We start from the raw sequence: 21,776 nt of genomic DNA, 5'->3' as shown, positions 1-21,776 counted from the left end.
CCTGTATAAGTCAGCTCGGAACCTCAGGCATCCGTCTCACTAAAAACTCCCCCAGCTTCTTCCACCTTCGACTCCACAGCTGCACCTGTCATCTCATCCTTCGATCGATGCCTTACACCTTTTCGCCCATCGATCTGGACATCTCCTCGCTGGTCGATGCTCTGCCGCCATAGTTGCCCGACGTCGCATCATGGCGGCCGTCAACCAGAACATGTTCGACGCCTGTGTCGCTCTTGAGCGGCCGCAGGGTCAGTCGCTGCTGGTTCTGCCGCTCAACCTCATTGCGCAGATTGTCGCTTGCGTACGCTTACCTCCTTACCTACGGGAAAACTTCATATGTGAGAAAGAAACATAGCTAACGCGACCCGTTTGTAGCTAGACGATCCAGGCGACCTCGCCCGCTTATGCCGGTCATGTCGAGTCCTCAATTACATGGCGCTCCCGCAGCTTTACAAGAACCTCATTTTGACCTCCTACGACAAAATCCGATACCGCGGCGACCAGCCGGAAGGGATGGGGAGCGCGAGTCCGTTCACGATGGGGTTAAATGCTATCATCACGCGACCGTATGCATCGCTGGTGCGATCGCTTGTATTGCGGGGTGACTGGCGGGAGCTGGAGCTGGAGGAACATGCGCGCGTCGGCCGGGTACCGGATTCATCGATGATGCTGAACATCACTGTGCGAGCAGCCGTGGATAGGATGCAGGAGCTGGAGAGCTTCCGGTGGGACCTCAGCACGAAGATGCTCGAGACGGTATACCTGGGGCTGTCGCAACTGCCGAAGCTGACCTCGCTCACGGTTCGGTTCCCCTCCAGTCGACATCCGCGACCGACGACTGTTATTCCGGCGATGCCGCACTTGCGGTACCTGAAGATTACGGATATCGACCCGCTTTGCTACCCGGATGATATATCGACGCTGCTTTGGAAGGCGCGAAAGTTGCGCGAGCTGAAGATGCACTGGTCGCCGCGGATGAGGAATATGCAGGAGCCCAGCGTGATGCTACATGACTACTTCCGCAAGTGCATCTTGATGAAACAGCCGTTGCAAGTTAAGAAGCTTGGCATGGCGAACATGTACGCCCGGCACAGCGAGGACTTTGTCGAAGCGTTTTCAGCCGACACGGTTGAGGAAGTGACGATGCTCAACGACATTCGATCGGACAGTGCCAGTCTGAATACGTTCGTTGATAGCACCTGGCCTGTCACGCCTCAAAAGGTCATGAAAGTCAAGAGCCTAAGAGCAAACATATATAATCCGAGGCAAAGCGACTTCCTTGGAAGTTTCACTGGGCTTGAGAAGCTGTACTTGCTCAGTGCAACGTCCGTCGCTGATGGCCTCAATTCTCCCCGAGAGCTCTCTTCATGCGCAACGACCCTAACACCACCTGCCTCCGACTCTAATAACTGCTCCTCCCGCGACCTCATTACTCCCTCCTCGGCCGACTCTCCCTCCAACACACCTAATTTCCACATCCGAATAAGAGACACCTCCATTAACAACATCGTGATTAACCACGCCGCAACCCTCCGTCACCTTCTCCTCCCCGCCCGCTGGCCCCTTTCGTCCAGCATGATAGCGCGCATTGTGCACGCCAGTCCACAGTTAGAACAACTCGCCTTTGCAGCCGAGTTCTCAAGCATGGACACAATGGGCCTCCTCCTCCCCTTCCTCCGCAACCTCAAGGCCCTCCGCCTGCTCATTCCCATAGGCACAACCACCGACTCAAATGAACCGCCCAGACCATCCGCAAAGGTTTTCAAGGAGTCATTGGCCGCGGAAGTCGGCGCCAAATCGCTTGCCGAGTTCGTGGATCTAGACGACGATATCCTCATTGACATGCTCAGTGAATCTCTCGCAGATCAACAGCTCTTCCAACGACTTAAGGTTATTGGCTTCGGCCGGAAGGGCTTCGTATTGGGTGACTACTACACCATTCCAATTGAATCGCAGCCACGAAATATCCAATCCCAAACACCCGCCGTCTCATCCCGCGCACCGAGCGTCGACGACAAGAGCACCCCAGGCTACGGCGACGGCGAGCAAACGAATGGCATAAATGGCACTGCCGGTCTACCAAGCCCTGGACTAAACAACAACACCTCACCAAAAGTCCCACCCTTCACTCACACTCAGAGGAACGGCCACCCGCAACCGCCCTCAAGCCTCGGAAAGCGAATGCGCGACGAAGAAACATCTATTGTTTCCGCTGATCGTGAAAGACCGGCTTGGGTGGGGAGCCCGAATGAGTGCCTCCCTGGTGGCGCGCACCGGAGCCGCACCCTACGACGACGCGTCCAGCGCGTGGGGTGGGATGTTCTTCAGCGGTGGGAGATTTGGGGGATGGATACGCATGAGTTATGATCTTTTCTTGTTCCATTTCCTCAACCAATTTGAACTACCACGGATAGGCAGCGGATGAAGAACGCATGGCGCTGGCTCCACACACATAGTGTATAAATCGACTCGGCGCAATCCAAGTGAGCGCCAAGCATCTCGGCCTCGGCCTCGTCGTCTTCGTCCCTCGATCCATCTCACCCCGCACCCGTTCGCTACGCGGTAGCGCAGCAGCGCTGAAAAGTAATGCATCTACTCTGACGCGCTGGGTGTTCTCGTCACACCCAAACATATACACAAAATATACCCACCAACCCAGCGTGTACGACCACGACCACGACCGCACCCCACTCCAACAATAATCTATTCCGTCTATCGTCTAAGATATCACAATGATTGCTATGCTTTATATTGGTCCTTTTTGACTTGTAGTCACATTCCTTGCGCTATTGTCATGTTGGGTGGCTGGTTGGCTTTGCTTGTTTGGTCTACTTGTACCTGTGCTTTATCCTTGCATGCTTGCGGTTGGTACTGTACTTGATTTTCTGTACGGGCTGTTTCGGAGGAATATGGACTTGGATTTGGACTTGGACATTGGATGGTGTGAATGCATGCATATACGGGGCTGTACTGCATTTGAGTCAATGTTTATCATGTCGGCAGATGGTTTATGTTCGTTTTTGTATAGATGAGTGGTGTTGGATGTGACGGTATATGATTATGCTAGGGGCATATAGATCCATGATACTCTCTTCTCCAACCATTTGAAGTCCTCAGAGTAAAGATTATCAGGATCAGAAGATTCATTACTGATTATTCGATATTGCAAGACTGATATTTCATTGCTTGCTCTGTACACATTATTGTTCGTATGCACCCCCATGAGGCGAAAGGGAATTAGAAAGAAGGTATCAAGGCCCAGGTCCAGTGACGCCGGGAGGGTAAAAGAAAGAAGAACACGGGTTGCCCAAGTTATAGATCAAAGGTCTAAGCCTGGGGCGCGAAACCGAGACGCGGTCCCTCCGAGTCAAAGACGACATACTGACTCTTCAGGAAAATGTCACCGAGAATAGAGAATGGCAAGCCCTGGTTATCTTGAATACCACCGAAGCAAGTGCCCGATCCCTCGGTGACGGGGGCGTAGTTGATGTGCTCGCCGGGGACGACGGCCTCGTAGCCGTTGATGGTGATTGTGAAGTCGGGGAGCTTAGAGTCGCAGGGGAAAGTCCAGCCGCCGACGAAGATGTTGTCGATGGCGAGGGGAACTTGGAGGTAGTACTGGAGAGCGATAAGGCTGTCGATCATGATGAGGGTGGTACCGGTGTCTGAAAGTAGTTAGAAAAAGGCTTGCTTTGACTGACGGGCTTTGTGCATACCGGCAATCGCAGTGAAGTCGGACAAGCCTGCCTTGGCGTCGAACATCCAAAAGCCCTGCGAGCTGTCCACATCGGCGTAGGTAAGGTCACCAGTGTACTTGGAGTGGTCGATGTAGCCAAAGTCGTAGGAACCAGGGGCCTGGTGCTTGAGGGTCACGGCAAAGAGAGGGGCGTCGAGCTGAGACTTGACAGTGTCGAAGAAGGTGGTCTGGGCCTTGGGTTCGACTAGCAAAGGTCAATACATTGAACTAGGAATACGCTTGAGCCGCTTACCTGTGTTAATAGAGCTGAAGCCCAGACCGAGCAGACCGTCATTGTTCTGGTCTTGTGTAAATTGGTCGCTGATGTGCTGGGCAGCTTCAACTGCCTGTCTTTGCGCAGTGACACCACCAACAGAAACAGTATCCGTCCAGACATCACCGCCGGCGCTACTACCGTCACCATATGAAATTTCCCAGCTGTAGCCAGACAGTTTGGTGGCACTACTTGAGGGGTTGTAGAGGCTGTGACCTTCCTGCTGGGCGGATGGAAGCTCATCGGAGAACACCCATCTGGATATCTCAGTTTCTTGCACTTATACAATACGGACGGGCAAAGACTTACAGGTCTGAGGAGCCAGTGTCAAAGTCCAAGTGCATTGTGGTGCCTCCGACGTTGACTGGGGTCAAATACTCCAGGTCGTTCTCTTCGGGAGTCGTCACGGCGCTGCCGTGGGCCATGGCATCCCGAACGCGTGCCGGAACGGTGGCACCGTATTTAGACAGAGAATGACCGTACATCTGTGGAAGGTTGACACCGCGGCCGGTGATGGGCTTCAGCAGTTGGTTGAGGCTAAAGCGCTGGCTGGGGAAGCCCTCACGAGGAGAGGCCATGGGCGAAGCAGACGCCATGGCAGAGAGGCCGACAACGGCAGCAACCTTGCTGAAACCAACCATTTTGTATGACCTGTTTGTTGATATGGGTAAAGAGGAAAGTAGACTGTAAACAGAGGTTCAGATCGTAGACCCAAGGAAGCACGTGGGACAGACAGGCTGGTAAACACAGTAGAGAGAGAACGGAGACCACTTTATAATTGTATTTCCCCTCAAGGCGCGATAAGCAGTGGATGAGCGATTGTAATCAGCGCAGCAGGTTCCACTCCATCCGGGTCCTAGCAGTGCTCCGGAGTAGCTTTCTACTAGTGTATACAAAGTGCGCCATACCGGGTATCTGTGAGCGAAGATCCTGCCCAGTGATGAGCACGTAATGGGATGATATACATCCTGGGTTACACCCGGCTCAGATCTTAGCACAACAACTCAGGGCCAAGTCTTGGATTGGTTGATATCAGTTAAGGCGATGATGTAGCCAGGCCTCTGAAGTGGCCAGCTTCACGTTGAAGCACGAGGGGTAAGGGAGACAAGCCCACAATTCAATAGCGGAGTGGATAGCGCATTGCTTGTTCGGGCTTTAGCTGCGAGAAAGCTTTCTCGACGAGGCCCCAGCGGAGCTCTCATTCGTGGTTCGCGCACGATCGTCATTCAAGCGGGAGCTCTGGGGAAGAGCAGGAGGCGCCAAAAAGGCCCGGCCGGCGAATTGTGGAAGATCCGCGCAGATTGAGTTTGCTGAGTGGAAGGCTTAAAGCTCAGGGGCAATAACATCACCAGCCGAGGTGCTCTGTGAGAAGGCAAAGCAAGTCAAACAGGCGAAGGAAAGGTGAATTGAGGGATGAAGATCTAAAGTCAAAAGAAAAGAAGTTGAGAAGTTGTGATGCTCAAGGGAAACGGTCACATGCTTCCGGGCTGGCGATATGTTGTGCCTTCCTCTCCTCTTCTTCTCGTCTCCAAGACTTGCAACTTGTCACTTTCAAGACATGGACATACTAATGTCGATGGGAGGATATCAGCTCTCTCTAAAGCTCTGTTTTTCTGCAATAAATGTTCCTGTTCGCAGCAACAATGGAAACTTCAACGTCATGTTGCAGAGTACATCCCGCCTGCACTATGCGGAGTATTTGAGCCCCGCCAGTTCTCCTTATACAGCCTTATGTGATCCTTTTAATACCAACTAACAATCTACGTCCTCAGTCTCTGAATCTAAAGTCTGCGCTTTCTTAGAGCTATGATTGAAAAAGGGCAACATCAGCAATGGCGATTTGAAGTTTTGAACAGCCTTAAACCCAACGACTGAACGACAAGACCACAGTTCGAACCCTCCGAAACCACGAGACGCTAAGTCCTAGCCTCGTCGATCATTGCTTCTGCGCTGTGCTCTAAACCACTTCCAGAGTAGCGAAGGGTCAGAGGATCCGCAGCATCCCTGAATTGGAGAATGGTGCAGTCTGCAGCGACCAGCGGCAGTCATGCGATGTCGGTGTCTAGGGCTGATATACATACACATTCTATTAGGTGACAGTGACCTAGATTGCAATCTCGACCAGCTACAGGCAGGATCGAGATTTAGAAAGCGACTACATACCTAGGTACAGAATACGATCGCCAACCTGCAACATGTGCTTGGGTTTCCGTCCATTAATGCTTTTTGAGCAATTTGGCCAGCTTGAATGCCGGTGCTAAATTTCAGACATACTCTCCGTACAACGTGGTGTCTATGTCTATGCGCTTCTACTCGTGGTCCTACCTGGTTATACCAGGATTCAACACTACGTTTCGTTGGCTTGGTGTTGACCTTGGCTTGGGCAGGACAAACAAGGTAGGTTTCGAGACAATTGGAACTCGTGATGTACGTATGATACAAAGCTAACCATGTCCACGTTCAACTTCATTTCATATTCCATTTCTTCTCTGTCCATCGTGTGTATCATATCATGATCAAAGAAACGAACCCAACCCAAGTCAGCAATATACGAAGCTATACAATCATAGGGGTATTTCCCGATCCCAATACAAACAAAAAAAAAAAAACAATGCACGCAAGTAACTAGTAGAAAATAACAGAAATCCACCTCAAAACTCAAGCTAAGAAGACATAAACTGCCCGCCCAACCCACCACCAGCAGCACCATCCAACCCATCCCCACCGCTCCCCAACCCGTTTCCAACTCCATCATACTGCTCATTCAGCAAAACCTCCAACATATCAAATTCACCCACCATCGGCCCCGTCCCACCAAGACCCTGATCAACAACCGCAGTAGAAGAATTAAAGAATTGATCGAGCGGAAGCGCAAACCAATCGCTTACGCCGACGCCAGGGTTATTGTGGTTCTGGGCTTGGTTGGGGTTGTTGGTGTTATGATTGCTGGTATGGTTTGGATTGTCCGCTAGGGAGTGCGATGTTAGAGAAGAATCGAGGTCGTTTGTCCCGCTTGGAGGTGTTGCGCGGGGTTCAAAGAAGTTGTAGTAGACTGAGGGCGGGGGAGGCATGAAGGAGACGTTTATGTTTGAGGAGTTGATGGGCTGCGCGGGGATACCGGCTAGCGGGTCGTGGACGGAGGTTAGGGGTGTGCTTGTGGCTGGTTGGTGGTGGTAGTCGAGGTTATGAGCGTGGGAGTGTTGATTTGTTGGTGTCCAGGTGTGACTATTCAGGCCGTCGCGGCGGGCTGGTGGTCCCTCTCGTGGTCGAGGTGAGTGGGCTCGTGAGGTCGGTGCGGATGTGCGGTCCTGTGCGTCAGCGTCGCCGCTGCGGTCCACGGGTGCGAATCGGAGGAAGCGGTTGCGGATGTTGGACGTTAGCAGTTCGAGGAGGCGGGCGATTGCGTGACTAAGGTGGATGTCGTCGACGACGCAGGTGCGGAGGGCTTCGACAGTGCGGTCTTGGAGGTCGAGGGATACGCGTACGTCGTCTTCTTTCGCGCCGAGTGTGAATGTCTTGAGGATGAAGATCATGCCGGACAAGACTCGGAAGCAGGTTCGGACAGGGGCATGTTTCAAGTGATCATTTGGTACTAAGTCCTCAAGTACGGTTGTCAAGATTTTGCGTGATGCATCGACCACCTCTTGGATAAAAGGCTCGTTGACACGGTACAGTTCCATCAGGACATTGTATGGTCCGCCGCCTTGCGCTGAGCCTGTTTTGTTTTGAGCTTGGGCTGCCTCGTTCGACATTGTTGTCCATCGGTCCACCACTGCTTGCAGGGCTAAGGAGTTGACGTATAGTCCTTTGAGCTGTTAGTCTGCGTCATGATTCTTCGAAAGAAGACTCACGGGTATATTCATATTCAATCATCAGAATATGTCTCATAGCGGGGTGCAACTCAGTAGAGTCAATGTTCTGCCGCCACTCTCGAAGGAAAGGCTGGAATCGGTCAATTTGATCTCGATAGCGGCCACTCCTGATCAAGTCGGACGTTTGCTCATTAGAGGCAAACAGTAACTGATTGCTTTGATACATGATCTTTGAGATACCAAGCCAGCAATCGTGCATCTTGTCAATATCATTGCCCTTTGCGCCAGTCACGGGCGTGGGCTGGATGTCATCAGCCCATTGTGGTAGTGGCAGCATAGATGGAATACCCAAGCGACCACTACTCTGAGTAATGTAGACAAGGATCAGTCGACGGAGCCGACGCTTGCGAGTCTGCTCAGCTGGCGACTCAGTGGTTGCTTTGGCATCGTTCTTTTGGTCAAATACACCTAATTCAAAAGCCAAAGCTTGGGCGGTACTGAGCAGCATCCAGGACATTCGATCTGACCGCCAGGCCGGTTCCAGCCATGTTTGAAAAGCCAGTCGGCCCTCAGGTGCACCACCAGAGCCTGCTCGTGCATTGTTCTCGCCATCATTGTCCAGGTCTTTGTCATACCGGCCAGTCTGAGCATCGAGATCGAGCAGTGCGTTTTCGTCATCACCTGGAGGAAAATGTAGATTTCGTGGGTGCCAATCCGTAAGGATCAGTAGAGCCTCAATCGTGCCCAGAGACCTAAGGTTACCCTTGTGACTAATCTTGGCTGATGTGGGCGCTAAGTCGAAGGACCGAGGTTTGTTAGTGCCGACGCCGTTTTCCCCAAACTTCTCTTGACCCCAGAACAATCGCTCAATCATTCCGCGAAGATACGACCAGAGACGGTCATGTATGTAGAAGGCACGTGAATTGGCACCATCTCCGCTCGGTTTCATATGTCTCGATGCAGCGGTCAGGATTGTCACTGCTAGCGTTGGTTCATCGGTGAGAAGACTACGGTGGGTCGAAGGGTGTGAGAAATCTGGAATGACGATTGGGCTAAGGGGTGCGAGATGTTCATAGTAGCTAACGAAGGGATCAGTAATAGTTTCCTAAGCCAAGTAATGCAACTTACTATGCAACGTAGGCCATTGACTCTTCAACTGAAAGCCAGCCAGCACGGACAAACCGCAGTCTCGACCATGCCTTGACTGCGTCTAGATAGCCTGCGTCTGAAGCACGGCCAGCAGAGCTCGTTTGGTCACGTCCGTCTGCATGCGTTTCTCCGGGAGCCAGTCCGCCCCGCTGAAAATAGTTATCAGCCTGTGCAGTACCCGCTCTATGTTGCCGGGCATAAGAGCCACCCGCGCTTCGTGGGGTTCCCGCTTGGGTCATGGACGACATGGGTGAAGCAAACGAAGATGCCGACTGGCGTGTCGCAGCGTATCGGTTTTCAAGACTCTGGCGATTGAGGTCCTCTGTCCTTCCCGCTGCCTCGGACAAGAGATGTAGAGCATCATGACTGTTACTGATTGCGGGCGAAAGCAATTCAACGGCCGTCCGATTCATCATGGGCTGGTTGCCTTCAAGGCTGAACTTTGGGACAGGCGCCCTCTCTCCAACAGAGTATACCGGATGCCTTGCGTTTCTCACATCGGAGAATTGCGCCGTAGACATAGACTGGTTGGATGTGTAGCTCTGACTTCCATTTGTCGGCGGCGGTAGCTGATAGGTGGAAGGTGACTTGCTCACCCACTTCTGCTGCGACTGGGCGGGGGTATCAAAGGAGGACTCGGGCTGGGGGTAGGAGGGTCTCGAGCTCGGAGAAGCATCGACTTTCACAACCGCATCTCCGATCATCATCCGCTTATCGCGACGAAGAACATCATCGTCGGTGGAGGGTTCGGCGTCGGAAACCTTGCGTTTGCGCCGCGTGGCGGAGAACTCGCAGCGCTTACTCTCACGACGGCATCGTACACATGGCGGCGGTCGGGGGTTATCGACACCTAGAAGGAGAAGAACAAGTCAGCATCTACCCCTCATGTTTCGGGAAACAGACCGCATTCCCCGCGGAGGTTATACTCACTCCCAAGGTCACACTTGACTTTGCGTTTGCGACACGGATCACAAGCCTGGTAACCGCGGCGATGTTGGGTATTCGACGGTGAGGCGGACCTGCGGAGGGAGGTTTCGCGGGAGTAGAGGCCGCTATCCTGCTGGCCGTCGGTAGTGGCCATGATAATCTGGGGTAAGTGCGCCTAGGCCAGGCGCAGGCACGGCGGATGGGGTTGTCTGGGGTTTGCCGATGCAAAGCGACGACGACCGCCAGAAAGCGTAGAAAGCGGTGGGGAAGTTGGAGTCGGCGTGCGTTGTTTACGGCCCGCCGTCGGGGACTTTTTCTGTCGCTGCACGAAGGAATCGAGAAAGTACAGAAGACTCGAGGAAAAAGAAAGTCGAGGACTCGAGAACAAGCCCGAGAGCAGCAGAGCAGAGGGCAATGCGGGGTAGAGAAGAGGAAGAGATGCGAAAAGGCAGAAGATGAGTTCCTTGCGTCGAGTGGATTCTCGAGATTGAAGCGGAGTCCAGTGATGGTGACCCTGTTATCAATAGCAACTCAACTCATGTAACTAATGCAAACTGAGTAATCTGTTCTTTATGCGCCTTGCTTTGATTCGCTGTCTCTTTGCCCAGGAACAATCTATTTTGCTCTTTGATCTCTCGAGTGTTGATGCTTGTTGCGTATCAGGTCTTTCACCACCAGATCCTGCATTCCATGGAAACTTCTTTTGGCAAAGGCTTCAGTTCTCTTCAAATATTTTCCAGCATTTCGCATTGTCATTGTTTCCACCTATAGTGAGTGGGGCATTGTACTTACGAGAGAGAAAGGGTCCTGGTTCTGGATGCCTTACTACTGGGAGCACTATAGCCAAGGATAAGCAGGGCGCAGGAACACAACTCACCAAGTCAACACATGATAACACCTGGAACTCTGATTCTTCGATTGCATCTTCTCTATCTTCTCACCGCTCACCCTGGGCGGCTGACAGCGCTTACAGTGTGTCACTATACCTTCATTGTATCTGATCCCGTGACCGTTGGCAGTTCTCCACCGACTGCTGCAGGTGCGTCTGGCCTTCGGTAAATTCCGACACTGCGGGGATGAACAACCACTTGCTTCCTTTTCCATACAACCAGTCCAGGCCTCCAACTTGGAAGGGCCGACTCCTCCACCCGTTTTTCCATGCACTGCTTCCGTCTGATGGTTCTCAACGCTCCACACCTCTGAGACCATCTTCAACGATTTCCACTCAATTGCTGAGCAATGAAGCTGCAAATTTTCGCCCAATTCGCATCATATGCATCTCGGACACACACAATACAACTCCGGTTCTTCCACCCGGTGACATTCTCATCCACTCTGGCGACTTGACGGCCCGTGGGACCTTCGACGAGGTGCAAGCCCAGCTTCGCTGGCTACATTCCCAGCCGCATCCGCACAAAATTGTCATCGGGGGGAACCATGACCTTCTCCTGGATGAAGCATGCGATGACAGGTTTCCGACACGCGGCGACCTTGATGCGGAAGAAAAGCGGGCAATGTTGGACTGGGGTGGGATTGTGTACTTGCAAGATGAAGCAGTCAACCTGGAAGTTGCAATTCAAGCGCCGAGCTCTTCCACTGAGGGACCTCAATCAGTGACTCGCAAGGTGAAGATTTACGGGTCTCCCTTGACGCCTGAGTTTGGACAGTGGGCCTTTCAGTATCCAGCAATCCGTGATGTCTGGACTGGACGGATCCCCGATGGCATTGACATCCTGGCTGTCCACGGTCCTCCAGCGCTATATGGAGACAATGATGGGGAACAAGGACCGTCTGAGAAGGTCAAGGTGAAGGGAGATGGTTACCTACTACGCGAGATACGAAGAACCCAGCCAAAGACTGTTGTTTGTGGACATATCCATGGGGCGTATGGCGTGGCTACTATTGAACACAATGGAATCCAGGACATCATGGATGAACAACAGATGCGATGGCCAGGACATGATTCATTCAACTCCCTGAAGCGAATTATACAAAGCAAGCGAACGTTGTCAGGTCACACTGCATGCTCGAGACAAACTCTTGTTGTCAACGCCGCTATTGCCCCGGCTGCTTTGAAAAATGATGACAAGCCTGCAATCGCCATTGATGTTCGTTAATTACATGCTTTGATCAGTGCAGAGTATTTCAATCCACCATCACTCACGTTGGCCTCAAATAAAATGGATGTGAGGTTGCCAGTGCAGGATGTTTTTGGCTGCTAACTGGGGACTAGCCCCCTCATCCTCAAACGACGGAAGAACCTCATTGTCTTCATTGCGGAATCACCAGAGTTTCTCCGAGAGCTGCAACTTGCTTCGTCCATTCCGGAACAGTTTCCCAGATCCTCTCCTCCTTCTGATATTGTTCCAACTCTTCGCGCGTGACGATGGGTTCCGCTTTGCGTGACAAACCTAGACGAATCCGCTCATTGAAGGACTCGATCAAAGTGCCGGAATGGTGGAAAGGACAGCATAGCGAGAAATGAACGAATCCTGCGGATCGGGAATGGAGGCAACTGGCCATCTGGCGTAGAATAAATACTCGATCTCGTTCCGCAGACCGATATTGTCGTTTAGAACCATTCTCTCGTAAAGGCGGTATAATGAAAACAACGGTGTATCTTCTGGTTGATCTTTCGGGGTTCGCCAGCGGCGCTGAGAGAGGCGTTCACGGTAGAAATCCGCATGGGCGAGAAGCTCTTCGGGTGTTGGTGGAGGAAAGACCGGGTAGGCGTCAGAATCAGCAGGAGACTGAGCAAGATCTTGAAGAGGTTTCTGGGTCAGGAACTTCCGCCTGACGAGGACCTTCAGCTTTTTGAGGCATAAACGCATCTTGCCGTGATGGTTTCCAATCTCAAAATACTTTGATGTTGCGGGAAACATTGCGAGGAGTTGTGGTCAGTGAGGGATACCATGCCAGAGAGAATTACATAAGTGAGTAACACTTTCCCCAGACAGCTTCTACAGAAGGCCATCGAATAAACGTTAACACATTTCTTCACTCTATCAGGCCCCCAAGCACTGGTACCTTCGGCTCTATTGTTCATCTGAGGCTACTATTGTCAGTCCCACCATGTATCTCCCATCTCGTCTCGAGGTTCCATCCTGTCTCATCCAACGGCTTGATCATCAGCTGGCTGTGTTTGACTCCACGAGGGATCCTTCGAGTGATCCTTTGCTAGGACCATCTACTACATCCTTCTTCTCTTCCTGTTGATCTCTGGGCACTTACTGCATCAAGATGGGATGCCACGCTTCTAAGGAAGCTCCAACAGCTGGACGCCACTCTACTAGGAACAGAGCACCAGCCAAGGGCAGAACACCAAATTTCAGGATCTCAACTCCCTCTGGAGGCCTCGAGATGATACCCACCCCTCAGCGAGACAACACTGGCCGGCCAATAGTTCCCAAGTCTTTCGAGATCAACCGTGACCAACTCCTCGTTGCATTCCAGTACATGGCTGAATACCTTCATGAAAGAGGCGTCCATCCTACAATCTATGTTGCCGGCGATGCAGTCAACACCATTCTACGCTCTCGTCATACCACTGGCGACGTCGACTTCTTCGGCTCAAACCAGCAAGGCCGTCTACTCAAAGATGCCTCCAAACACGCCCAGCAGCGCTCCGAATGCCAGCTCGGCGCGAACTGGTTCAAAAACTCCCTTTCTCTGTTTCTTAAACGAACCATGAAGAACGACCTCATCGGTAGATCTCGTCAGCAGGGTGTTCTCCTCTTCAAAGAGCCCGGCCTCACCGTCTACGCTGTCCCCTGGCAGTACGCACTCTGCGGCAAGATCGATCGCATGGCGAAATCTCTCAAACACCCTTACGATATCTCAGATGCCGTTGCGTATCTTCACGAGTGTGTCAATAGGTACGGTGGACGGGCTATCCAAGCGAAACTGATTGAGGGATGGGCGGCTAAGTACGACAAGGCTATTTCTACGACTGTGTTCTGCGAAATCGACGCCGCGTACAAGAACAAGTATGGTAGGCATGGCATACTCTTTTGATCTTTGGATAGTGTTTTTGGCGTTGGCGTTGGCGTTGGCGCATGAGTCTCATACAGATACCCCGAGGAAACTCAGTTCCGAATTTAGATGGATGGTGCATGTTCCTACCTGGATATGCAAGCTGCTGGTCAGCGAGCAATAAGATCAAAGCATTGGAATATCTAAAGAACCCTGATCATACTTAGTGTACAATTTTCTCTTGTCTGCGCCTCCTGCCCCCTAGATTTGGGGATAATTCTCCTCATCCTAATTTAAGAGCGATAGTTTCCTATATATACAGGGCAGCCCGGCTAGGGCTACATATATCCAACTAAGGCATGAAACATCTCGAAGACGCAGAGACGCAGATCTTTGTAAAGACTATAAGCAAGTCCTCAACAAATACCTAAAAAAATATCTCAAGATACGCAGATTTATTCCATATCTACAAGTGAGTATTCTTCTGACATACTAATCAAACAAGTTCTACGTACAATGTAGAGTCAAGAAAACCAATCAAGCAACTCCAAACGAGGCCGAACTACTCGCGACAGAAGCAGATGCAGTAGCAGTAGCAGACGTAGTGAGAGCCGCCTTCTTCCCCCTATTAACACCAAACTCCCCATTCAACTTCGACATTGGACTAGCGCCCCTCTCTCGTCTCGGGATAATCGTCTCGCCGTACGCAACGCTATCCTCGCTGTTCCGGCGCGATAGTGACGGCGTTAAGCGGCCAGGGAGTAAGCCCCGGATACCGCCGGCTTTGCGGGCAGGAATCTCGGATGTCCGCGCTGTGAGGACGTAAAGGAGGTACTTTAGGTTGGGTAGTGTATGTCGTATATCCAAAATGCGGAGACCCTGCTTGTTGAGGAGGAACTCGATGTCCTTGTTCAGTAGGAAGACGCCGTATTCGAAGCGGTATTGTACATTCACGGGGTGGAGGGGGTATATCCTTTGCGGGAGGGATGTTGAGACGGGGTCTCGAATAAGTGAGGTTGACGAGTATGGTGTTATTGGGTAGGGCATGGGTATTGAAAGGTAGAATGAAAGTAGATAGACAAGGTGGGCTGTATACCCCAGTGCTGCTGCCACTGCATCTCTGTCGACATCGGTGAAGTTTGAATTGGGGAGGGCGATGCCGGCGATTGTGAAGGCCAAAGGCTTTTCAGGGATTGGTTCGATAGGGTATATGTCGAGGAGGTCTTCGGAGATGCGCCTGATCTGTCCTTTGGTTTCTTCTGAGTTTTGGTCCAGTAGCTTGGTGCTGGATGTTAACTTTGTGCGCGCATCGGGAAGATGGCTTTGGACTGCTTCTCGGGTGCGAGTCCCATGCTCCATGGCCTCTTTTCTGGCTTTAATGCTCGCTATCAGCTCTTCCTTACGTTTGTTGGCTAGGCGCAGCTGTCTGCGCTCGCTTAAAACAGCAGCCTTTGTGAGCGCAAGCTTATCCTGGGCTTGGGAGGCTTCGGTAGTTGTCTCCACACCCTGATGGTTCTTCTCAAGGATTGAGTTGATTTGAGATTCCAGCTTCTCCCTAGTTATCAAAGCATCCTGAATGCATTCGTCGAGGTTGGCGAGTCGCATCAGCGCGTCATATGATGACGTAGGCAGAGCCGTTGTATCTGTGGATTTAGAACTTAGTGTCGGGTGCGGTGTCCAAGCTGGCGGTATATCTGTAAGATTGGTGTAAACACCATCCGGAAAATGAAACAGGATCGAATTCGCAGGCAGAGGTTGATGAAAGCTGTCCAACGAGCGTCCTAAATACTGTAGAGACTGCAGGTGTAATTGCAGCTCCACCAGTACCATATAGTCTTCCATCGACGTTGTTTTCACCCATAGTTTCAAAGTCAAATGGTCGAGGCGCAATACCGCAGGTCCGCAGAAGTTGAGGTCAAACGCTCGGAAATTGGGGTTCATGGCATCCTCCACAACCTCACTGACGTAAACGGGGTTGTCAAGACCGACGCAATGGATTGAGAACCAAGTGTTCGCTATTCGGCTCCGTGTAATGTCCTCCAGCTTCACTTGTCTTCTCTGCGGATTTGGGTCGCTCCATGGCAGGGTGCTCTTCCGGCGCACCTGTCGCAACGGGAGTCGCTGCTCAGTACGGAGATTCTGGTCGCCAGATGCGGGAGCTGACTTGAGATTGGAGAATGATCGCGAGTGGTTCAAAGATCCATGGTCATCTTGTCGAGGAATCTTGTCCGGGGACTGTAGGGAGTTTGGAATATCTTCATCGCCGATGGTCTTCCCTCGCGTTCTGTCTGGGGGATCAACAACGAGATTCCGAATAGAAACGCCTTGTAAATGTCGCAGTTTTCGACCCTACACGTGAGACGATTAGTTGAGCCTTTGCAGTCTCTTGCTCAAGTCCCTTGCAGCCAAGGACGCACCGATGGGAAGAGAAGTGGTTTGTCGCGGCGATTGATAGCGTCGTCATTGATCAGCCCAACCGGAGTATCGGCTGTCGCCATTGCGAGCCGACAAGGGAGCGTGAGCGTCCGTTTGGCCTCATCCAGTCGCGATGCAATTAGAATAGCTTTAGTGGTAACAAACAATTGAACAACGCGTGCGTAATTGCAAGAGAGGAGTAAACAGAGGTGGAAGTTGGGGTCTGGTGAGCAGCAACTCCACTTGGACAGCTCCGGGCTTAGCGGGCTTCGAGTCTCAAGGCGGGTTTCCCCCGTGTGGCTTCCGCCGAAAAATTGATGATCCGCCCATTCACCTTCCACTCCTCCACCAGCTACACCACCTCATCATCACCCCAATCGCCTCACTATCGGCAATGCGATAGAGTGTCGTCTACTCTAATCCTTAGTCGCCTGCTACCGACACACTCTACGCGAGGCGCAGACCCGCGTCCTGGCCGCAATGGCCTCAAACCAAGTCCAAAAGAAGACCCTCACGGGGACCATCCAAAAGGTCCTAGATCCCACCAAGATCGGAACCTGGAACATTGTTCGTCGTCCGCCCATCGAGAACAAGACCGTTATCCAAGGAAAGCCCCGAGAGCAGAATTCGAATGCCTTCAAGACACATCAAGCGAAGGAGGGTGCGCGGTTAAAGAAAGCCTTGAATGCTTTGACGCACGGAAAGAACATATTTGTCTACCACAACATCCGCACAAACCAAGTCGTCTACTCGTTGACGCGGTATCTAGAGGTTTGTGAATTCTCTCTAGGAAACTTGATCGCATGTTTGGCTCACCGTGTTCTTCACATTAGAAAAACAATGTCCTCCGCCAGCTTCTTTACCACGGCAAAAAGACCGTCCCCGCGACCCTGCGAAAGGATATGTGGGCTCCTTACTTTTCCGTTCACTTTACCGACTCTCAAGTCGGTCTCCGCGCATACCACCTCCTCCGCGAGTTCTCCATGCAGCGCCAACTTGACCCGCCCCGAGACATGATCACAATCACAGAGGCCTTCCTGAACCAAAAACGACCGCGAGACCCAGAGGAAGCCAAAAAGTTCGACGAAGATTACAAGGGCAAGCTCGGTTGGATCATGAAGAAGGAAGACCGCGCCCGGGCGGTCATGGACCAGAAGGCCACCAGTGTCGCTGATATCTCCGCCGTCATCGCGATCCAGGAAGAGGAGATCAAGAACGGCTTCGCCGAGTACAGCCGTGGCTATCTCACCCGCACCGCAAGAAAACGCCGCCGTGCGGCTCTCCAAAAGAACGAGTCCATTGCAGAGGAGCACGCTAAGAAGATCGCCGAGTTCGAAAACACCCTGAGCCACGAGGCCGTCACCTACAAGATCCAGGACCCCGAAGCGCCCGCGGACGGCGCCGAGCTCAAACGCTCCCCCGACGACCTCGTCAAGATTCTCTGGAGCGATGTCCACAACGCCCGGTACGCCGAGTCGTGGCCCCGGCGCGTCCTCCACGGCGAACTCGAACTCTCCCGCAACCACGTCATGCCCGGCCAGAAGCCCGTACGCGGCCAGAAGCCCATTGCCGGCGCCGTTGAGATTCTCGCGGACAAGATATTCAAGGAGAAGAAGACTGAGGCTGCGCCTACGACTGAAACTGAAGCCAAGCACGCGTAGTCTGCTTAGACGTGCGGGTTTCAGCTGACTAGACTATGTAATTTAAGTTTGTATCTATGGACGTGATGTGGATATCTCATCTATACTTTTTCTCTCCTGTCGTTCGAGTTTATATGTACTGTATTTTTAGATCCCAGACTCCTGCCTGGATGTGATTGGCGTTGGGAAACAGAAAATGGTATACAATTTACTATATCTTCTCTTCTGATTCTGGGAGATTTGCAGCAGCAGCAAGGAGAGTAAGTAACCCTGGTATCCAAAATGCCAGTCATATTCGCTCCATGACCATGACCATGATATCAAGTATAAGTACACGGATGAACATCAAGTACTAACACAAGGAGACAATGAGACGCCCGATGGCAAAGGGTTTTGCCTCGCGATCAACGCCGATGGCAAGTAATCAATAAAATAGCATAAAGCAAACAGAAAAATGCGTTTCGTCAACGCAAAGCAGGAAAATTCAGAGAAGAGAAGACTGCAAGAGAATGAAATCGAAATGAAATGATATGTGGTATATAATGTAAGATTTCGATTGTAGTTGTAGTTGTAGATGTAGATTGTAGCACCAAGCCTTGCTTGCTTCTATTTCTTCTTTAGATATCCAGATCTTCGCTTGTTATACGCACACGCCGAGCAGTTCATGTACTGTTGCCCTTATCGGGCTTGCTCGACGGATCGACTGTAGCGGCCGGGGCGTTCGGCGAATTGGCTAACTCCGAGTCGCCTCCAGGCCCGTCGCCGGATATTCTCTCTTGATTCTGCTCCTCGGCCTCCTCGTGGACTTTCTTGAGTGTTTCTGACTCGTCTGCTATCCCAGTGCTGGCCATGCTCTTTCTAGCGCCCTCGACAATCTTGTCGGCTTCGCTGATACCGCTGCTTCGCTTGGCGGACTTGCCTTCTGTGACGGTGGGGTCGACTGTTCGGCTGGCAACCTCGCGGTGGCGGTCACCGTCCAAGCGGATTACCATGCAGGAGAGGTTGTCAGTGCTGAAGCGTGCAAGGGCGTGATCAACCAAAATCTTAGATGCCTCCTGAGCATCGGGCACGTTGCGGATCAGGTCGACGGCTTCTTGGTCGGAACATACGTCCCAAAGCTGCAGGAAATTATTAGCATTGATCCCAAGTTAATAGATGTTCGGGTAGGAACTCACTCCATCACAGGCCAGAATGATGAATTCATCAAGATCCGGCTGTATGACAGTCTCTGTAGTGTACGGATGTCCAGTCACAAGATCTTTGATGTACGCATCGCCGAGAGCTCTGGTCACCGCGAGAACTCCGTTGACTCGGTTATTGAGAATCAAGCCTCCTGCGTTGGCAATTCGTCTCCCTTCGTTCTCATCACTACCTTTATGATCGTAAGACAGGCGGAGGGCTTTGCCATTCCTACAAAGAATTGTACGGGCATCACCAACATTGGCTGTGTACAGGACTCTCTGGCGAACAGCCTTTTCGCGCAACTTAGGCGGAATAGATGCAACCGGGGTAGCGACTTGCGTGGGTGTATTGCCGGCCTCGGACTCGGCTTCGCCTTTGGCGGCAGCGGCTGCCGCGGGCCCGAGAGCTGATGAGCCGGTGACTGAATTTGAGGTAGGAACTCTGTCTTCCCATCTGAGGAGTGCAACAACGGCAGTGCATCCGCTGTTCTTCACCGGTAGCTTTTCCAGCTGCTGGTCAACAGCAGTAAATGTCTGATCGAGGAGCTCCGGAACGGGCGCATTGGAATTCTTGCGCATTACATCTTCCAGGATTAAATGCAGCTTTTTCCCGCACCATTGCGCAGCAAAAGTGCCTGCGTGTCCGTCAAAGATCGCAAAGTAGCCATTGTCTGTTTCGACAATGGGCGGCGTTTCTCCGGTTTTTGGGACTGTATCAGGGCTTTGTTCAGGCTCGTCAATCTGCGCCGACGGTACAGGATTTCCAAGGAAGTTGTAGAGATAAGCATGGGTATCTTCCATAGTCCGGCGACATTTCTTATTCCGGTCCTCTGTGACGCCAACTCTGAATGATGACCGAGCAGTAGGCAGAGACTCGCCGGCAGAATTGTTCAAGGAGCCCTGTGGGACATTGAGCGCTGGGTCCATCGTTCCGTATCTGAAGATGGACGGCGAGTCGGGACTTGAGGCGAGGGTATTGAAAGAGCCTTCGGTGCGGGGACTGTTGAGACTCAGGGAGTTCTTTGCGTTGGCGAAGAATGTCGCCGCCTTTGAGACCGTGCTGCTTCGACGTTTCTTATCGCCGCCAGGGCTCTGGTCTTCGCTCGTTCTCCGTCCAAAAAAGCCGCTTGGGGGAGAAGCTTTCTTTGCGCTGGTATCCTCGGTCTGAAGACTGAGCGAAGGGGTATTGATTGCACCGGAGCGAGGGACTGTGTCTGATTTATCCTTGGGTGGGCTCGAGGAGCCACTGAACATCCTGTTCAGCAACCCACCCTGACCAGAAAAACTTCGTCGCTTATTTCCTGCCAGCTTGAAGAACTTCCGGTTGTTATGTCGCAGGCGCGGTGCGAGTAGAACACGAGCGGGGGGCGATGAATGCGTACGAGCGGCAAAGCTGACGTAGCGGGAGGATTGGGGGCGGGAGCGGAGGAACAGTGCTGGAGAGGAGGGATAAGGTCAGTAACTCATACTTTGGAATAGAGCTGATGAAGCCGCGGAGTGGATAGGTGGCCGGCCATTCTGACACCTCAGATGACGCTCAATCAGCACTGTTATCGGATGATGCTTGCTGCCAACACAGCATGATTCCGAGCTTCCCTACGAGCATATCCGACAACAGTGACTAACAGAGTCCATTGCCGAGTTGCAGATGGATCACCACATCCTCATGAGTCCAACACGGGGTCAACGGTCGGGTTTGTTTGTCTCGGGCACGGCGCACTGTAACCCCGCTGCTGCGCGCTTGGAGCAGGATGACAAGCAGCATGACGGCACTCGAAGGATTATTGGCACTCACGGAGACAATGAACTAGAGAGACGCGCTCTCAGTGCCGAAAGAAACTATAGCGGCCCGACTTGTCGGAAGAGAAAGGATCTTAGGGAAGGTGGAGGAGGGATCGAAGGAGATTTATTAATAGTAAATCGCATAGACAGCAGCAGAGAGTCAGTAGTAGGTAGAGTAAGTCTGCCCAGAATGAGATGCCACCGGGGCTTCCAATCATCGGCGGCAGGCTCGGACTTAACGGCAAACGTGACCATGAACGGGTGGAGCCTGAGCACAACGTCGATATGAGGTCCAGCGTTTATTCTCTATTTCTCTGCTAATTTCTGCCCGGCATTTATTGACAGCTACCTAACGCTTTGCCCAACCCCTTGCTCATACAGTCAGTCCCCTGGACTTCGCCCCAACGTGGCATGGGGGAGATGGCGTCAGAGAAACTTGGGGTATTGTTGGATCGGGCATAGCGTGGGCATCGCTATACGGGTCCTTTCAACGAGATCTCTGCCACAGCCGGACTAGTTAAATTCCTACTCTGGTGCCTAGATTCCAGAAAGCTGTAACCACCATTTAGGGTCTTTCTCTCCGAAGCTTAGAGCAGCTATGTAGTACGATAGGCTGCTAGTTAGGCAAGGTAACTATACGTCACGTGCGCCACATGACGTACGTGATTACTAAGGCTGATTGCTTACAGAAACGGAAGGAACCGGTGTACACAACGGAGCTGGATGCTGAGTGAGGAAGGTGCGACTGGTCCAGCCGTCGGTCAGGCAAGGGCAACATTCTCGTATTGACTGCTCAGCGCCTTTGGGGTGATCTTTTGCTGGTCTAGGTATTTATTAATTGACCGGGCGCTGGTTGCCTTGTAGTTCCACAGCAATTTGCTTATTTGG

General features: G+C 52.1%; 9 protein-coding genes across 9 annotated transcripts; 4 read left to right on the top strand and 5 right to left on the bottom strand.

Moving 5' to 3' along the window:
• Nucleotides 1–84: 84 nt before the first annotated feature.
• Nucleotides 85–2,384, top strand: BDV14DRAFT_56141 (uncharacterized protein). Its single transcript, XM_073777041.1, has 2 exons — nucleotides 85–301; nucleotides 376–2,384. Exons 1-2 carry the CDS (start codon nucleotides 191–193, stop codon nucleotides 2,365–2,367), a joined length of 2,103 nt encoding a protein of 700 aa, XP_073628500.1. The 5' UTR covers nucleotides 85–190; the 3' UTR covers nucleotides 2,368–2,384.
• Nucleotides 2,385–3,327: 943 nt separating this feature from the next.
• BDV14DRAFT_208737 (pepsin-like aspartic protease) lies at nucleotides 3,328–5,025 on the bottom strand (the record flags this gene model as incomplete). Its single annotated transcript, XM_073775475.1, has 4 exons — nucleotides 4,320–5,025; nucleotides 3,990–4,267; nucleotides 3,717–3,941; nucleotides 3,328–3,665 (listed from the first exon to the last, which is right to left on the bottom strand). Exons 1-4 carry the CDS (start codon nucleotides 4,649–4,651, stop codon nucleotides 3,328–3,330), a joined length of 1,173 nt encoding a protein of 390 aa, XP_073628499.1. The 5' UTR covers nucleotides 4,652–5,025.
• Nucleotides 5,026–6,673: 1,648 nt separating this feature from the next.
• Nucleotides 6,674–10,386, bottom strand: BDV14DRAFT_208735 (Zn(II)2Cys6 transcription factor domain-containing protein; the record flags this gene model as incomplete). The annotated part of the gene is made up of 4 exons (XM_073775474.1): nucleotides 9,902–10,386; nucleotides 8,951–9,821; nucleotides 7,862–8,901; nucleotides 6,674–7,815 (listed from the first exon to the last, which is right to left on the bottom strand). Exons 1-4 carry the CDS (start codon nucleotides 10,050–10,052, stop codon nucleotides 6,674–6,676), a joined length of 3,204 nt encoding a protein of 1,067 aa, XP_073628498.1. The 5' UTR covers nucleotides 10,053–10,386.
• Nucleotides 10,387–10,796: 410 nt separating this feature from the next.
• On the top strand, nucleotides 10,797–12,177 carry BDV14DRAFT_56122 (metallophosphatase domain-containing protein). Its single transcript, XM_073777039.1, has one exon. The coding sequence runs from the start codon at nucleotides 10,975–10,977 to the stop codon at nucleotides 12,013–12,015; it is 1,041 nt and encodes a 346-aa protein (XP_073628497.1). The 5' UTR covers nucleotides 10,797–10,974; the 3' UTR covers nucleotides 12,016–12,177.
• BDV14DRAFT_56127 (uncharacterized protein) lies at nucleotides 12,178–12,862 on the bottom strand. The gene has a single exon (XM_073777040.1). The coding sequence runs from the start codon at nucleotides 12,778–12,780 to the stop codon at nucleotides 12,340–12,342; it is 441 nt and encodes a 146-aa protein (XP_073628496.1). The 5' UTR covers nucleotides 12,781–12,862; the 3' UTR covers nucleotides 12,178–12,339.
• A 508-nt stretch (nucleotides 12,863–13,370) lies between these two features.
• Nucleotides 13,371–14,200, top strand: BDV14DRAFT_172825 (uncharacterized protein; the record flags this gene model as incomplete). Its single annotated transcript, XM_073768641.1, has 1 exon — nucleotides 13,371–14,200. A coding segment is annotated over one exon (534 nt), but the record flags the coding sequence as incomplete, so codon positions are not given.
• A 207-nt stretch (nucleotides 14,201–14,407) lies between these two features.
• Nucleotides 14,408–16,368, bottom strand: BDV14DRAFT_189596 (putative UV radiation resistance protein (UVRAG); the record flags this gene model as incomplete). The annotated part of the gene is made up of 2 exons (XM_073771225.1): nucleotides 14,408–16,219; nucleotides 16,288–16,368. The coding sequence occupies 2 exons, from the start codon at nucleotides 16,366–16,368 to the stop codon at nucleotides 14,408–14,410; spliced, it is 1,893 nt and encodes a 630-aa protein (XP_073628494.1).
• Nucleotides 16,369–16,617: 249 nt separating this feature from the next.
• BDV14DRAFT_172822 (mitochondrial 54S ribosomal protein mL67) lies at nucleotides 16,618–18,127 on the top strand. The gene is made up of 2 exons (XM_073768640.1): nucleotides 16,618–17,056; nucleotides 17,119–18,127. The coding sequence occupies exons 1-2, from the start codon at nucleotides 16,766–16,768 to the stop codon at nucleotides 17,944–17,946; spliced, it is 1,119 nt and encodes a 372-aa protein (XP_073628493.1). The 5' UTR covers nucleotides 16,618–16,765; the 3' UTR covers nucleotides 17,947–18,127.
• Nucleotides 18,128–18,402: 275 nt separating this feature from the next.
• ptcG (type 2C protein phosphatase PTC1) lies at nucleotides 18,403–20,473 on the bottom strand. The gene is made up of 2 exons (XM_073777038.1): nucleotides 19,101–20,473; nucleotides 18,403–19,043 (listed from the first exon to the last, which is right to left on the bottom strand). Exons 1-2 carry the CDS (start codon nucleotides 20,358–20,360, stop codon nucleotides 18,588–18,590), a joined length of 1,716 nt encoding a protein of 571 aa, XP_073628492.1. The 5' UTR covers nucleotides 20,361–20,473; the 3' UTR covers nucleotides 18,403–18,587.
• Nucleotides 20,474–21,776: the final 1,303 nt, after the last annotated feature.

This window comes from Aspergillus stella-maris (assembly GCF_047715825.1).
Source record: "Aspergillus stella-maris strain CBS 113639 unplaced genomic scaffold BDV14scaffold_25, whole genome shotgun sequence".
NCBI lineage: Eukaryota > Fungi > Ascomycota > Eurotiomycetes > Eurotiales > Aspergillaceae > Aspergillus > Aspergillus stella-maris.
Note: the sequence above shows the minus strand (reverse complement) of the source record. Positions and strands in the feature narration are given on the sequence as shown.

What these genes read in the sequence shown, in the direction of transcription:
- ptcG (XM_073777038.1), bottom strand. Translation starts at nt 20,360, where the DNA reads ATGTTCAGTGGCTCCTCGAGCCCACCCAAGGATAAATCAGACACAGTC. An exon ending in TCATTCTGGCCTGTGATGGA is followed by an intron (nt 19,044 to 19,100) that starts GTGAGTTCCTAC and finishes AATTTCCTGCAG; the next exon opens with CTTTGGGACGTATGTTCCGA.
- BDV14DRAFT_56122 (XM_073777039.1), top strand. Translation starts at nt 10,975, where the DNA reads ATGAACAACCACTTGCTTCCTTTTCCATACAACCAGTCCAGGCCTCCA.
- BDV14DRAFT_56127 (XM_073777040.1), bottom strand. Translation starts at nt 12,780, where the DNA reads ATGTTTCCCGCAACATCAAAGTATTTTGAGATTGGAAACCATCACGGC.
- BDV14DRAFT_56141 (XM_073777041.1), top strand. Translation starts at nt 191, where the DNA reads ATGGCGGCCGTCAACCAGAACATGTTCGACGCCTGTGTCGCTCTTGAG. An exon ending in TTGCGCAGATTGTCGCTTGC is followed by an intron (nt 302 to 375) that starts GTACGCTTACCT and finishes ACCCGTTTGTAG; the next exon opens with CTAGACGATCCAGGCGACCT.
- BDV14DRAFT_172822 (XM_073768640.1), top strand. Translation starts at nt 16,766, where the DNA reads ATGGCCTCAAACCAAGTCCAAAAGAAGACCCTCACGGGGACCATCCAA. An exon ending in CGTTGACGCGGTATCTAGAG is followed by an intron (nt 17,057 to 17,118) that starts GTTTGTGAATTC and finishes TCTTCACATTAG; the next exon opens with AAAAACAATGTCCTCCGCCA.